The 15,197-nt window shown below is 39.1% G+C and overlaps 2 protein-coding genes across 2 annotated transcripts; one reads left to right on the top strand and one right to left on the bottom strand.

Annotated features, from left to right (window-relative positions):
- Positions 1-255: 255 nt before the first annotated feature.
- Positions 256-2,600, bottom strand: mphosph6 (M-phase phosphoprotein 6). The gene is made up of 5 exons (XM_064313398.1): positions 2,441-2,600; positions 2,078-2,190; positions 1,799-1,889; positions 1,341-1,447; positions 256-1,143 (listed from the first exon to the last, which is right to left on the bottom strand). The coding sequence occupies exons 1-5, from the start codon at positions 2,489-2,491 to the stop codon at positions 1,011-1,013; spliced, it is 495 nt and encodes a 164-aa protein (XP_064169468.1). The 5' UTR covers positions 2,492-2,600; the 3' UTR covers positions 256-1,010.
- Positions 2,601-3,768: 1,168 nt separating this feature from the next.
- cnep1r1 (CTD nuclear envelope phosphatase 1 regulatory subunit 1) lies at positions 3,769-7,716 on the top strand. Its single transcript, XM_064312937.1, has 6 exons — positions 3,769-3,919; positions 5,376-5,447; positions 5,623-5,696; positions 5,814-5,923; positions 6,444-6,498; positions 6,968-7,716. The coding sequence occupies exons 1-6, from the start codon at positions 3,895-3,897 to the stop codon at positions 7,007-7,009; spliced, it is 378 nt and encodes a 125-aa protein (XP_064169007.1). The 5' UTR covers positions 3,769-3,894; the 3' UTR covers positions 7,010-7,716.
- The last annotated feature ends 7,481 nt before the right edge of the window (positions 7,717-15,197 follow it).

Raw genomic sequence — 15,197 nt, 5'->3', positions numbered from 1 at the left:
GATAATTTCATCTAAACAATTGTAGAATCTCTACCACCCTATTAAACAGATAAACGCCATTTCATTTCCCTGACTGAAATCAGAAAATGCTATATATGCTACCATTCCACACTGAGTGATGCATTATTATTATGATTCTTTAGCATGGTTAAAGTCAGACAGCAGACTGAAAAAGTCACTGATCAGTACAATCTCTATGACGACAATAGCACACAATAGCACACAAATCAAGTGAGGCTGAAGTGGACTTCTCACTGTGGTATACAAGTAGTTCAGAGTTTATTATTATTTATTATTATTTCCTTGTCTGGAAGAGAAAGCAGCAAAGCATTTTATCACAGCATACCGTATAAAAGTAGTTTTGGAAGGCTAACTCAAACACAAGTACAGGACAATGGACAGCATCAGTTAAACCAGAAAGCAATATCTCAAACACTGGCACTCCACCTTGGCAGCATGTCCTTCATCATAGTGACAGGAAGGGGAAGCCTCTTCAAAAGGTACAACATAAGAGAGTAAAAAAAAAAAATTGAAACTTTTTTTGGTTGGATGGAAAATAAAAACAACAAAAAAAGGATCATCAGCAACGTGTTTAATGAAGAAAAGTGAAGCTCCGACCTCCTAAACTCAATTAGAGTAGATTATTTTTGCTTTGGGGACATTTTAAATGTTCCGGTTCTTGTGTCAGACTCAAGCTGAAGATCGGTTTCAAAGTATACCAGCACATTTTGGATACAATCCCGGATCCCCCCGCTTAAAGTCCAAAGTTAAAGTTAAAGTCCAAGCTTGGTAGAAAAAGTGGCATTTCATCAGGACAATGTTCCAAATGATGTCTCCAGGTACACAGACGGAAGGATAACGCAAACACAAACCAAAGTTCTTGGCTGACCTTCAGAGCCTCCAGTCCAAAATTAAATATTTGTGATTTGCTTTCGTTAAACATAAAATAGTAGAAAACCATTAAATCTAAAGGAGAACACACACACACACACACACACACACGTACGTTCCTAATCCTGTGGCTTTAAGAACACTTTTTTTACTTTTGCTTCAATCATCCTTTTTCCATCTTCATCCTGCATTTGTGATCTCTCCCGTTTTGTTGCAAATTTTCTTTTCATGCTCCCCACTAAGCTCTCATATCTGCAATGCAACAAAAAAGCAAAGTACTTTAACACAGAAATACAAGCAAACTGGCAAATCTTTGCAGCCACATTCTACCATTAAATGGAGAAAGTGCATTAAAATGCATATCAGTACAATGCAATTAATCTCATCTTGAAGAGTCTCTGGCCAGGACCTCTACTGTAGTAAATCTCAAATTAGCTTAGATCTCCCACCTTCTTGCCATCTCTTCATCTGTTACATCTGTTTCCATTCTAGAGAGATCTTCCTCATCCTCTTCCTCCTCATCCTGGTTCTGGGTGTTCATCAGTGCCATCAGTTTCTGTATCCAATGCAAAAATGAATTCATCCTCAATAGAATACAGACCAATGACAGAGCAATACAAACTAATGATGTTCAACAAAGTCCTTCATGACATAGAACAAGAGGCACCATATGTTAGATTAATATGTAAAAGCCCCGTTGCTGTGGAATATTTAGTCACAGTTTATGATATTACTTATAAGTTTTTAAGCATCATTTTCAGAATGGCAGCAAATGACAACCAGTTTTCAAAAACCTGTTATAAAACAATAAGGATACCAAATGACTGCAGACAGAATAAGTGCAATGAAATACAGCTAGTTGCCTTTTACTTTGCATAAAAAGAATACACTACATGACACACATTACCTCAACTTCAGGATTGAAACCCTTGAATGACATTCTACCATACACCAAATCTTCACATGGCACAAAGCTTCTTTCTTCAATTATAAAGTTCCTGCCAAGATAATGGCATCGAGAATATCAGCGTCAGCAATTCTGTAAACCCATGAGGTGAACTAACATCACCCGCCTTTAAATGTAATTAAGAGACACACAGGACAGCATTACCTAAATAACGGGCCAGCACGATAGACTGGACCCAAATCCCTACGTCCCCATTCCTATACGTAATAACCGACATACTCTTTAGCTTGAAGTTCTGGCAGGTCGAGATACCAGTGCTCGTCACTGATTATCTTTTTCTCCTCCTCTTCTAACTGCTTCTTAACCTCAGCATCGAGACCACGCTGCATGAACTGCAAAGATACAGGGGGCGAAGTTATCCGAAATTCCTTCACTAAGCGAACAAATTAGATATCAATAATTACCATAACGGGACAATGAAAAGAAGACAGTAGCGGTTTAGTTACATTAGTGGCTTACGATTAGGTTAGTTGCCAACACAGGGTAAACTGGATAGCTTAAAAAAAAAACCCTGCTAAACTGTACACGAAGCATACAAATAAACGTTATGAAACAGTGCCACAGACTTCATTACAGGGGTACCTTCATGCGCAGGAGATTTTTGGAAAGTTTCGCCGCATTCTCATTCGCCATTTTCAATAACTTAAAAATTAAATGTGGTTCGTTAAAAACAGTTAGACAGCTACATGTATGCGTCCATCTTGGAACTCGGCACGAGATATTTTTTTCTTATTTGGCGGATATATCATGAACTAAATTCACCCTCTTTAGCTGAATACCACCACCTACTGTACTGGAGTGTAGAGCAGACAAGGCTGGATGTCTGCCAGATTTATTAGTACTGCACAGTTCAGTGGTCCTGTACCATATCGTGTCATGTAGTCTTTGTACTGTACACAGCGGGCACAGTATTCTAAAGCTATTATGGAAGAATAACAGTGTTTCGAATGTGTATTTTTAGAATAGAAAAAGCACAGGTTATTTCCAAAAACAAAAACAGCGCAGTGCCGCCACCTACTGCCATGACCTGACTGATCCAATCACAGTGCTTTCTATTATCAAATGGCTGGAGGGATGCCTATTTTAATTCAGAAATTACAGACGACCAGACTATTACCAGGTATTATTCTGGAAAAGAGTAACCCAAGTTACGTAATGTTAGCTTCAATTAGACTTGTAGTTGCCGAGGGCTGCTGATAGCCGTTAGCTTTTTAAGTCCATAAACTGAAGGTTCATTTTACATTTGAACCTTTCAAGATAATCAATCAGTGCCATCAAGGGAGATCACTCATCAGATACACATCAAGTCAACAGAAAATAGATTTCCTTATATAAACTATAATAAGAGTGGCTGTTGAACCAAAGTCAATGGGACTCCCAGAGAGACCCCTGTGTCTTTGGTGTCATGTTTAAACAAGGCTTGGTGATATCAGCTCTGTGTTTCAGTCCTCAAGGCCCCCTTTGTCTCAAATAAAAATGATATTATTATCTGTGGTAAATTACCTTCAGTTCAATTCAGATTCCAAGCCAATAAATAATAATGTATTTTATATGTTATAATGAATCATGAATTAAATTAGTTCAGCATAATAGTAACAGCAGCAGTAACACCCAAACCAGCTACAACAGCATAATAATAATAATAATAATAATAATAATAATAATAATCATCATCATCATCATCATCATCACAATGTCAGCTGGCTAAACTGATGCTTGTGATCAAGAAGAAAGCTATAACGCACATACCATTGTTATGACAAGCAAACTGTTTAACTTTTAATTTTTTCTTGAGACAGCCATGTCAATATCGAAATGATTGGATTTTATCACTGAAGTTCATTGGACTTTGTAGTAGAAATCGGAGAAACACGGCCACCGGATGTACTTCTTTTTGTTGGCACTGAAGGTCATGTTTTTAACCAATAAAAACTCAAGGTTTCAGAATCGACCAATCAACAGTGAGGATTTCTTGTAAGCACCGGAGCTGTGGATCCGACCTAGGGAGCTAGCTAGACACTTGAAAAGTAGGAACGATGAATTCCCTGGAACAGGCAGAAGGTAGTCGCATTATCACTACAACCTTGTTTGGTTCGTTGTTTGTGTGTTACGGTGTAATGAAGTTTTTAGATCGTTCTGGAGAACGTTAAGAAAACGTTTCGAAAATGGACATAATTTAAAGCCTCCAGGGCAACCATACCAGGATTGCTCTTGGAGGTAGCTGGCGATAGCTAGCTAAACTCTAGTAGCAAGGATTTGTAAAGATCAAAATATTCCTGCTTAGCTGGCTATCTGTGTTCATTCAGTGATTTTTGAAATGAATTATGTCTAATGATAATATTATCTAATGATGGTCAACTAGTTAAGTAATATATGTAACTAGTTCCCAAAGAGTCGGATGCTTAGCTGGCGTTTTAGCGCACGTTATTTATTTGGAGGTAACACCAGTTGGCGAACCTAATACGTCAGCTAGCTAGCTTGGCAGTTTGCATACAGACAACTGGATTGGATAACGAACTAGCTAACACTGATCTGTCGTAAGGTGGCCGTAAAGTCCTATACATGTATTTCCCACGAGCTTATCTCAGTAGGACACTTTTCCCGTTCAGTCTGATGATGCTGATTATAATAGTAATAATAGCTGTGCAGTGTCTACAGTCTCTAACAGAAAACAACAAGCTAATGACCAGCACGTAGAAATGCTCAGAACTGTATAGTTAGGCATTCCTTACAAGAAGTTGAATGACCCATGCCCCCCTTTAACTCATTCACTGAACATGCAGAAACATCTTGACCTGACACACACCGAAGCACCTTGTGCATTCAGGAGGGGGCACCGCATGGGTCACACCTATTTTTGGTGCTCGCAGTTCAGTTCAGTTGCGCATACTGCATACTCGGTCTCCAGAACGGTCTAGAGGAGGTTATAGAGTGGAATGCCTCTGGGACACACAAGTCAGAGGGGCTGAGAATGTATATGCACATGCTGGTGTGCACTTTCATTTTTTAAAACGTGTATACAAGTACATCATTTTGGCTCTTTGTGGCTATTATAAACAGGAGCCTATTTGTACTCTTATTTTCTTTTCTTAACATGTCTTACAATTTAAAAATCTGAAATTAATTTTGCTGCCTTTATCCTACCATTGATGTAGAGCTAGTCTATACCAATTGCAATCTTTCTTTTTTCTTTTCCATGTTGGAAATGGCCTTACAATCAGTATAGCAACATATATTTTATTTGCCGTGTATATTCTGAACTGTTGTGAAGTCCTGCCTTTTTCCCCCCCGCTCCCCGTACTGTCCCAACAGTTCAGTTCTGCCGTTTACCATGGTCCATGTGAACGCAGCATAATTCCAATGATTCAAATTAATTTTGAACATAACTGAATGCCTACCATACCAGTACAAAATTATCATTTAGGACCTCTGTAACAGCCATGTGTAAGCTTGGTGACGTGCTGCACAGGCGTGCTGAAAGTACCGTGGTGATATAACGTGCCGTTTGTTCGCATAGATCTGAAGGCCTTTGAAAGAAGATTGACGGAGTATGTGTCCTGTTTGCAGCCTGCGACTGGCCGGTGGCGAAGTGAGTCTTTGCAAAGCAAAATTTAGGCTGTGGTTTTATTTGTTGTGTGTGTTGTGTCATGTATATCTATGTGACTCAGAGCAGTAGATTTAACTAGATGCCATTATTAGACCTGTGAGGAGCATAACTCGGTCTCCTGACCTGCCCTAACGTCTGTGTCTCCTCCTTTCCACAGTGATTCTGATCGTTGTGTCTGTCTGTACTGCAACTGGCGCTTGGAACTGGTTAATAGACCCAGACACTCAGAAGGTCAGGGTGAGAGATTTAATGAACCTATAGTTACTGCTGTACGCTTTGATTTATATTACACCATCATTAATAATTTCTCTTATGTTCTAATAATACAGTTTTTTTTTTTCTTGGCAGGTGTCGTTCTTCTCTTCCTTGTGGAATCACCCGTTTTTTACCATAAGCTGCATCACACTGATTGGTTTGTTCTTTGCTGGGATTCATAAAAGAGTTGTGGCCCCATCAATGTATCCTTTTTATAAATCAAAATTATACAGACACCTGCATTATGTTACAGAAATAAAAGAGCAAAGCAAGCACTTTTAGCCTTTTAATTATTTTAATTTCAGATTGTAATAATGTTTGATACTTTGGCATAAACCGTTGTCAGCATCATCCTTTTAAATGGTCTTTTGACCCCTGCCTTTCTATTGCATGGGAATGTCTAAAGATTGACAGCTGAATTAAATGAAATACGTTTCATCCAGTCAAGAATCTCAAAGAGGAAGATTCTTGACTGGATGAAATGTATGTAATTTAGGAAAAAGGAAGAAGAAATCATTAATTGCTTTTTAAAACACCATTTCATAGGCTTGTTGTTTTGGTATAAAATTGCAGGTTAACAGTAATGCAACTTATTACCCTTGGGTACATTAGTCTTAAATCATTCATTATTTATATGTATTTACAAAAATAAAAAATAGTTAATTCAGCTGGTTGAATTACGTTCACTTTTTGTGGTTTTTATTTTTAACTCTCACTGCTCAGAATTGCAGCCCGTTGCCGGACAGTACTAGCAGAATATAACATGTCCTGTGATGACGTAAGTTGTCCCCTGTTCTGTAATACATTTGCATGAATGTCTGGAATGGCTGAGCACTGGTATTTGTAGGTTAGTTTGCCAGGGGCTTGTGAGTTGCCTTCAGGAAGCAGTGAATTAAGGCCTGGGTGCTTATAAATGTTATCCCTGCAATAAAATAAATTCTGATCATTTAGAATGGCCAGTTTAAAAAAAACATTCTGGTCCAAATTAAACTTGTCGATTTTAAATATTTTTTTACATTGTTCTAAATCTACCTATTTTGGATGTTTTTTTCTCACTATGATTAAAGTGAAGATATGTTTTCTCTTTTTTTATAAGTGATCTAATTAAATGCTTAAATTATGTCACATAAATGCTGTGAAAGACTTAAAACTTATCATAAGTACACACAGGAACTGTACTGTTTATAGTAATGACGTGTCTTTTTTTGCATTTATATTCTGTTTTTCCTTCTGTTTTTTTTTTGCAGACGGGAAAACTCATCTTGAAACCACGGCCACATATTCAGTAGCACATGTTCTACAAAGAAAAAATTGGTAGAACACCAAATTGAACTGAAACTCTAGTACAGTGGTAGCCAACCCTGTTCCTGGAGCTCTACCATCCTGTAGGTTTTCATTCCAACCCTAACAAAATGCACCACATTCAACAGCTAGTGATCTTGTTGAGCTGCTAATTAGCAGAGTCAGGTGTGCCAAAGTATGAAAACCCACAGGATGGTAGATCTACAGGAACAGGGTTGGTTACCACTGTTCTGGTACAAAGTGCAGTGGATCATGGGATAGTGCTTTTGAATCACACGTCAGTATTGGCTGTCATGTTTGAAAGCCATATGTGTCCTCTGAAATGTTTTATTCATTAATCCGAAGCCTAGATGTTTATTCATATCTGAGATGTTTTAAATAGATATGCTCTGTGTTCCTATTTTTTAACTGTTCAATACAGTGATAAATAAATATTGATTTGTGAGGTAAGGTTTCCTGTGCGTATGTATGAGTGTGACCAAGCAGCTCGAGTCTTGGTTTCTTTTACTGTATTTATCTTGGCTTTGTATTGACATTTTTGGGCACAACTGAGACACTGAGATTTTGTGTTAATATATTTATCTTTTAAATAGATTTTAAGGCAGGTACCAAAACTGTTTTGTTCTCTATTACCTTGATTGTATTCAGTGCCACAGAGAAGCAATAAATCAATATTCTTGTTTGTCTTTTTGGACATTGTTCTCTGGATTCTGTCAGGAGTCAGTTCCTCTCTGAAATTATTTCATTTTTTTTTTAAATTCATGCACAGCATTGCTTATGTCTGCTTATTGTTAGATGTAGATGCCAGTCTAATGAAGCTACAATTTAAATGATTTTGAACAATCTTTATTTACTTATTTGATGAAAACATAACTTTTGTTAACGTTGATATAAATGTTCAAAAATGTTAAGGACATTCCTGTTAATAATCCTATTAAAACATCTGAAAACAATTGAGTGAAACATTAACCCAAAAATACTATCTGTATTTTTCATTGCATTATGAATTTACATTCGGTAAGATTGTTTTTCTACATTTTAAAGGTTCCTCTAAACGTAATTCCATTATTTATTATCTTTGTACAAATAATTGTTTAAATGAAATTTCTTTGCTATGTGATCATAATTGGGCTCATGTGGTGTTTTTTTCTGTTGAACAGATTTCCTTTCTGTGTAATGGCTGAGGCATGTCCTAAGTGAAGCTTCAGTCTTTTTTTTTCTTTACATTTTCTTTGTTGCTGTTTTGCTGTCGGTGATGATTGTCGTTTGAGGCTGCAGGCTGAACTCCCCTTCCTTTCCTTGTCATCAGCACAAAGATAAGCAGCTCAGCTTTGCATGCAAACAAATCAGATCCCCGCACCAGATGTGCCCGTCACTCCACACAGACAAGCAGTCACTGGAACATCACAGGATCAGACAGGAAGTTGGCGTGTGTGCTGTAAGTACGTGGTCAGCACAGGAGGAGAGTGAGATTAATAATGCAGTGGGTGAAAACAAAGGAAAGATTAAAATGCCACAGGTCTTGTGTGAGAGATGCACCATAGAGTTTTCAAAATTGAAGTCAGGTGATTGACAGAAACTCTTTGTAAACCCTTGGGCAGGGCAGTTTCATCCTTTTAGTTTCTGAATCCTACCCAATGATTTAATAGACGTGCCCATTTCAGTTTTCTTCTAATTTAATGCGCAATAGCTGTTTGGTTTTTCATTATTGGTGCTTAAGTGACTGGGAATATTGGAGGTTTTTGAATACATGGTATAGTGTGGATGTGCTTACACCACTGACTACCACTGTTAAGAGAAATGGGGCTATTCTACTCTGCCCATTGTGTGGATGGCAATTTTAAGTCCTCTTCCGACATGATGATTACTTTCAGACTGCAGACGAAATAGGCTGAGCATTCTGTATCTCATAACGTGTGGCTTGTGCACGTTGGACGCATGCATGTGTGCCTATCCTGTCATACCAGAGTGAGTTTTTTTTTTAACCTTTCTGGTACGGTTTTCTTTCCTAAGTTGTTAAAGGAGCAGAAGTTCTTGTGAGTTTGCTGTGACATTCTTGGTGTGTGCATGCTGAATTTTGATTGGGCCCTCTTTGATCAAACCCTTGGTAGAGAAACAGCTCTGGCTTCCATCCTCAAAATAGATTTATCCAAACTCCACAGTCGCATCTTTTCAATATATAAAGGAAAGTGCATATAAAACACAATGTGGATTTATAAATAATTCATGGGGCCCATACAGTTAAGGAATAAAATAATGGAAAAAAAGGTCTAATGTTTTTGCTGCATATATGCATGCACAACTGGTAGGTAGAGCATCACATAGTAATGTGCCAAATTGAATTGACAATGAAATAAGTTACATGTTACGGCAGATATATTACCTTGACAGAAATATGGTTTTGATTGATCTTAACTTTGATTAAAACAAAATTTCAAGCACTCTGGCGGTTTTGCTTCAGTAGATTTAATACTGATCACGTATGTTGGGGCTGGGATCTGTTATGCCTCTGGACCTGCACGACAGAGCTATTAAAAAATGAATTACACGATGGAAGTCTTTTTTTAAAGATGTTATATATGCATTCAACCATGCATGTAAAAAAGCAAAGCATTAACAAGCATAACATCATCACGTAAAGCATAACATCACAATTTTTTTTAAAGAATCTCAGCTGGGCAGTAGTTAACCCACAGGGCATATATTCCTGATAGTGCCATATTGTACTTCAACAGCACTTGCTTCCATAATTGAAGTCCTGATTGAGTGATGTTCTTTATGTGGCTAAGATGTAGTGCTGTTGCACACACTAAGGTAAGAGTTTATCTTACTTTGCATGCTTCATGCAGCTCCTGTTATGCACCTGCCCTGTCAGTGAGAGCAACAGCAGAACTGTATTCCCTAAATATAGCGATTCAGATCTGGGGAAGTCTCACCCCTTGGAGTGGAGGGGTTGAAATCATATCAAACATATATTTGCTGCACTATATTTATATGTAAAATACAGTTGCTTGTACAGAGAAGGAAAAACATCTGTTGAAGCCATTTTGCAGATTTGCCTTATTGATTCATAATTATGTTGAGACGTCATACATTTTCTGTTGTGAATTATGCTGATCATGTGCTGGAATGTCCTGTGTTGAGGTTTTGTTGTTTTGTTTGTTGTTGCTATTATTGTGATAATTATGATGATCTGATGTCTGATTGGGTGACGTGATCTGTAGGCGTGGTGCGCCCTTTGATTTAGGACAGGTGAGCAGGTGTTCACGGGAGCAGAAGGGCAAACAATTTTCAACCGCACAACAAACGAATCGGTTGTTATACAGAGTACGAATCCTTTTGTTTGAAGTTGAATTTATTTATTCATTTTCTGTTTGTCCTTCAATAAAAGGCGGAATCATGACATTTGGAATGCGGGAATGCGCGTTGATTCACTGACCGCTCCTAGCAACATCTGTATTTGGGCCCAGCTCAGCACAGCTGATTTGCAGCGGGTTCCACTTCTTGCCCAGAAGAAAAAAAAGAAGGGTGAAATTAGGAAGTGACATCATAAATGTGGATGAAAAAAAACCCAACTTCCTAGAGTACCTTCTCTGTTGCAGACCAATTAGTCAGCTTGTCTTAGTGGTTCCCTAGAAACAGATCATTACATTACATTTATTTGGCCAATGCTTTTATCCAAAGCGACGCACAATAAGTGCATACTGAAGGTCATTGGAACAACTACAAAACAATCGTCCGATAAGGTACAATACTCATTTTGTAACAGTTATTCATAGCCACGAACATATTATGTTCAGTTCACACACTAATCTTTTCTTCAAAGGCTTGTTTAAACAGATCACATTGGACCATGCTTTATGCTCTAGTACAGTATCGTCCCTGGGCGCAAGCGTATTTCTGCACTTTACCTGTAGGTGGCAGTGTTTGGAGTATTCGGCCACTCTCCCTTGGGTCCCTGTGAGGACTGTGAGAAGCACAAACATGCTTTTTTTTTCCAGCAGGACGCTCCAAAGGGCCTAGGGCCTGAGGTGGGGTGACTTGACTCTGTAGCACAGCATAGAGTATGACTCCAGGCCTGTGCCCCACAGTCCTCAGAAGGGGGAGATCCTAAAGCTGCTTTTTCCAGTCATTGTTTTATGTCATCTGTGGCCTCTAGCCAAGATTTCCCATTTTTCCATTTGGTTTGATTTGCATCTTAATTTTTTAAACCTGATTTCTTTAAACAAAGACTTGTTTAAACAAATCATTGTACCGTGCTTTAAGCTCTAGTACAATAGTTTGTGTTATGTTTAAAGGCACCAAAACAAAAAGGCAGTTTATGAAGCTGGCACCAAAGTCACAACATCAGCATAACTTGAGTAATCCCTAGATAATAGTGCGAGAAGCTTATTGGTTGAGCTCGGTCACATGGACTCTGCCTTGGCTGATATCTGCATGTTTGATCCAGGTGGGCAAAGCAGTACAGTAGATTTCTCTGTAAATCATTGTCAGTTAGTGCAGCTCAGACAGTGGAACAGCTCACCAAAAAAGCACTGCACCGAAGAGAAGGCTGAGGCTACAGAGATAAGGGGATAACAGCAAGATGTTTGTCCACTTATGACAGTGTTCTAGAAGAACCTGTCTAGAGTAGATATAGGTATCTCTCTGTGTATAATCGTACTTTATGATCATACATTCAGCAATCATCATATAGCGCTGTTCGGAATTTGAATGGCATGACTCAGCACAGTGGTGTGTGAAACTGTGGTAGCATTTCATTTCAGAGAGCGCTGGGGAAACGCATTTGCATATTTACTATTGGAATTGTGTAGTTTATGTGAAGATTTTAGAGCCCCCTTTTTGTTTTTACTACCTTCAGGGGTGTTCAAGTCTCATTTGGGAAGTCAGACCCCCCCCCTAAGCCCCCCCTGTAGTTTGCACCCCAGTGTTTTCCTTCTTTCTCATGTCCTCCTGACATGAGTCACTGTAATGTTCACTGTAGATTCCTCGGGTGAGACAGATTAGATTCTTCCTCGCGTCATTTCTAATCTCCGATGTGCTGTCCTTCTTTTGTCTGCATGCTGAGGCTCTGTTCTGTGGGGCTGAGCAGTGTGCGGCTTAACTTTCTATTTCTCTGCTTAAGTTTCTATTTCTCTGCTTCAGTTTCTATTCCTCTCTGGTTTCTATTTCCCTCTCTTTCACCACACTGGAGCAGGGTGGCCCAACCCTGTTCCTGTAAGTTTTCACTCCAAACCCAATTTAGCACATTTGACTCTACTAGTTGGCAGCTCTACAATATTTTTAGCTGTTCAATGAGGTGTGCTTTATTAAACTTTGAGTGAAAACCTGCAGGTAGATCTCCGGGAACAGGGTTGGGTAGCCCAGAACAACAATTACTTTTTACAAGGCAACATTCATAGAAACCATAATCATTGCTATATTTCATTGCCACCCCAAAGGTACTCAGTGAGATTTATTTCCCATGTTTCTCCCATGGGTTGTTTGTTGCCAGGATTCAGTCTGAAGGCCTGAAAAAAGCGCATTTAATTTAGGAAAATTCTGTATTAGCCTTTGAAAGTTGTGATAGTTTTCTCATTCGCTTATCTGCATTTTGAATTCTGCAGAACACTGCTTTGCACCCAGATGAAAGAGTACATAAAATTGCTGAAATTTCTGACATTGTAGAAAAAACCCAGACATTAGAGGCAGACGATTTGATGATGATACTCCTGGAGAGTGCTGCCATTTCACCTGTAAAGAATTCTAGACTTCCCTTATGATGCAGATGGACTTAAAGAGACAGGTTCGGTATCGTTTCTTGGTTTTCCCGTGCTCAAACAATTCTAGTTGCTATAACTACCAGCCTTGGGGTGTGCTGAGCTGTAGTAGCGCGCATGTTGTCTGCTACCTCTTATGCTACTGTGCCTTTGGATTTTGTGCGTCACAGGGAGGTCCGTCTTTGCCAGGATACTGCAGGTGCAGAACCAGGTGCTCACGTGTGACACAGCATTCTGTCTGTGATACAGGCGGAGTCTGGGCGGAGTACCTGCCCTACAGGCGCTGACTGCACACCTGTGCAAACTGGTTCTCATGCAGCCAGGTGAAGCCCCACACACACACACACCCACTGTTATCCTGACCGTGCCATGAATTGGTGCCGTCGAGGGGGTGTGTGGATTTTCTTACTAATCAGAAATTCTAAAAACAGGAGTTCTTGGGGTATCACCAGCCCAAAGTGATCATTATCACTGACTCTGTCCACCGAAAAAACACCCCCAGGTAGGAGGCTATTGATTCACACAGCCAAAGTCTGCTCTTTCCTACGAGATCTAATCAGAAATATTGATGTTCCCTAATTAACTTCCCACAGCTTATTCAATTAATGCCAAACCAGCGTTGTGTACCTCCTCCTGGATCTCTCTCTGTCTACAGTATGTCTGTAGAGGAGGCCCCACTCTTTTCGGAATAGTATATACTGCTATATATTATAAACATGTAGACCTATGTGAAAACTATAAATATATTTCACTGAAGTGTAAAACATTACTATATATTAAAGTGCCAATGATTAGTATACTTGCCGATATATGATTAAGTGTTGCAATATATAGGTGATATATTTATTTCAGTTTATTTTACAGTATATTGCAGTTCTGTATGGGCAGCCACTTGTGAGCCAGTGGCTGCCCATACACTGCAGCCGACAGCTAAAGCACAGGTGGGTAGCATGGGCAGCACTGGCAGCAGCCTAGCTCTGCCCACCGCAGAGAAGGGCAGAGCAAAGAAGCTGCTGGCTGTCTTACTGCCATAGGAACATGGTTAAGGTTCCACTTCACACCTCAAAATTATGATTTTCAAATGCCGTTGCAATAGGTGGAAGGTGCCGAGAACATCAGCTGAAGTCTTAGCTTTTACAGACTGTACTAAACACTCAAATGCACATACATGCAAACAAGCAAATGCGTTCAGAAATAAATTAACATACTACAGTCAATGTGTTGTTACTACTTCAGTGCTACTACTGAAGAAAGAAAATTCAGTTTATACAAACATACATACATACATACATACATGCATTCATACACATGCATATGCACGCACGCACGCACGCACACACACACATACATACATACATACATGCTGCTCTTCTCAACATGCTTATACCCAAGCTATTCATTTGCCTAAATGCAGTATCTCAAAAAGGAAGAAAGATGCCTGTTCTGTCACATAATAGGTGGCATAAAAATGCTCCTCATAGTAACAGCCAAGGTGTCGTGTTACCCCGATCTCCAAAAACCTGATCTGAACTGTGTCATCTGTTTGAATCTGCTCTCTAGTGACTCACAAGAAGACAATGGGCAAGGCACAGCCCAGAACCGCTGTGTGTTTTAGACCGCGTAAAATGTACCTGAGGAGGTTCACCTTGCATCTCAGATTCAGATTCAGATTCAGATAAACTTTATTATCCCACATGGGGAAATTTGTTGGGGGCAGTGCTCCAGACATAAAAAACACCATAAAATCCACAGTAAAAACAATAGAGTACACAGTAAGACCGCAACATAATCGTAATAGATAAAACACATTAGACACATTGAGACAGAATTAAACAATAAAGTCAAATAAAAACAGTCAGTTGTGACCTTCAGCCACATATGGTACAGGCCCATTTTGAAAAGCTGGGCACACTTCTGAAAACCTGTGTAACTGTGTAACTCCTATGAGGTCGCTGATTGTGAATGAAACAAGTTACACCCCGCCCCCACCTCAATGAACTGAGAGACTTGTATAAAATATGTCGTAGGCTGCAAATAATATTTTTTAATGTTTTATAATTCTGCTATTAAAGCATATTTTTCTAAAAGACATGTTAACACTTTGTAAGTAAGGAAGTAAGTGGGGGAAAAAACAGAGAACTTTTAGAAGGGAACCATGATGGCACTCTTACGTAACCGTAGCTTTGTCCTTAACTTCTTCAAGCTTTTCAAAATGGTGCTGTACCATATGTGGCTGAAGGTCAGTAGAAATGTTGCTGAGAATTCAAGTGTTCTGTCCAGACATATTCCCTGAAATGTGCACTGGGCACATAAAAAAATTCAGCACATTTGATCAATTGACAGCTGAGAAAAACACGTCAGTCAAAATTGTCTTTAGTATAAAAATGGGCTATGACTCACAATTGTGTAATTATAA

The sequence above is a fragment of the Anguilla rostrata genome, chromosome 16 (genome assembly GCF_018555375.3).
Source record: "Anguilla rostrata isolate EN2019 chromosome 16, ASM1855537v3, whole genome shotgun sequence".
NCBI classification, from domain to species: Eukaryota; Metazoa; Chordata; class Actinopteri; order Anguilliformes; family Anguillidae; genus Anguilla; species Anguilla rostrata.
The sequence above is the reverse complement of the archived record's forward strand: the minus strand, read 5'-3'. Positions and strand labels throughout refer to the sequence as shown.

What these genes read in the sequence shown, in the direction of transcription:
- mphosph6 (XM_064313398.1), bottom strand. Translation starts at nt 2,491, where the DNA reads ATGGCGAATGAGAATGCGGCGAAACTTTCCAAAAATCTCCTGCGCATG. An exon ending in CCAGAACTTCAAGCTAAAGA is followed by an intron (nt 1,890 to 2,077) that starts GTATGTCGGTTA and finishes TTATCTTGGCAG; the next exon opens with GAACTTTATAATTGAAGAAA. An exon ending in GTTTCAATCCTGAAGTTGAG is followed by an intron (nt 1,448 to 1,798) that starts GTAATGTGTGTC and finishes CATTGGATACAG; the next exon opens with AAACTGATGGCACTGATGAA.
- cnep1r1 (XM_064312937.1), top strand. Translation starts at nt 3,895, where the DNA reads ATGAATTCCCTGGAACAGGCAGAAG. An exon ending in TGCGACTGGCCGGTGGCGAA is followed by an intron (nt 5,448 to 5,622) that starts GTGAGTCTTTGC and finishes TCCTTTCCACAG; the next exon opens with TGATTCTGATCGTTGTGTCT. An exon ending in AGAGTTGTGGCCCCATCAAT is followed by an intron (nt 5,924 to 6,443) that starts GTATCCTTTTTA and finishes CTCACTGCTCAG; the next exon opens with AATTGCAGCCCGTTGCCGGA.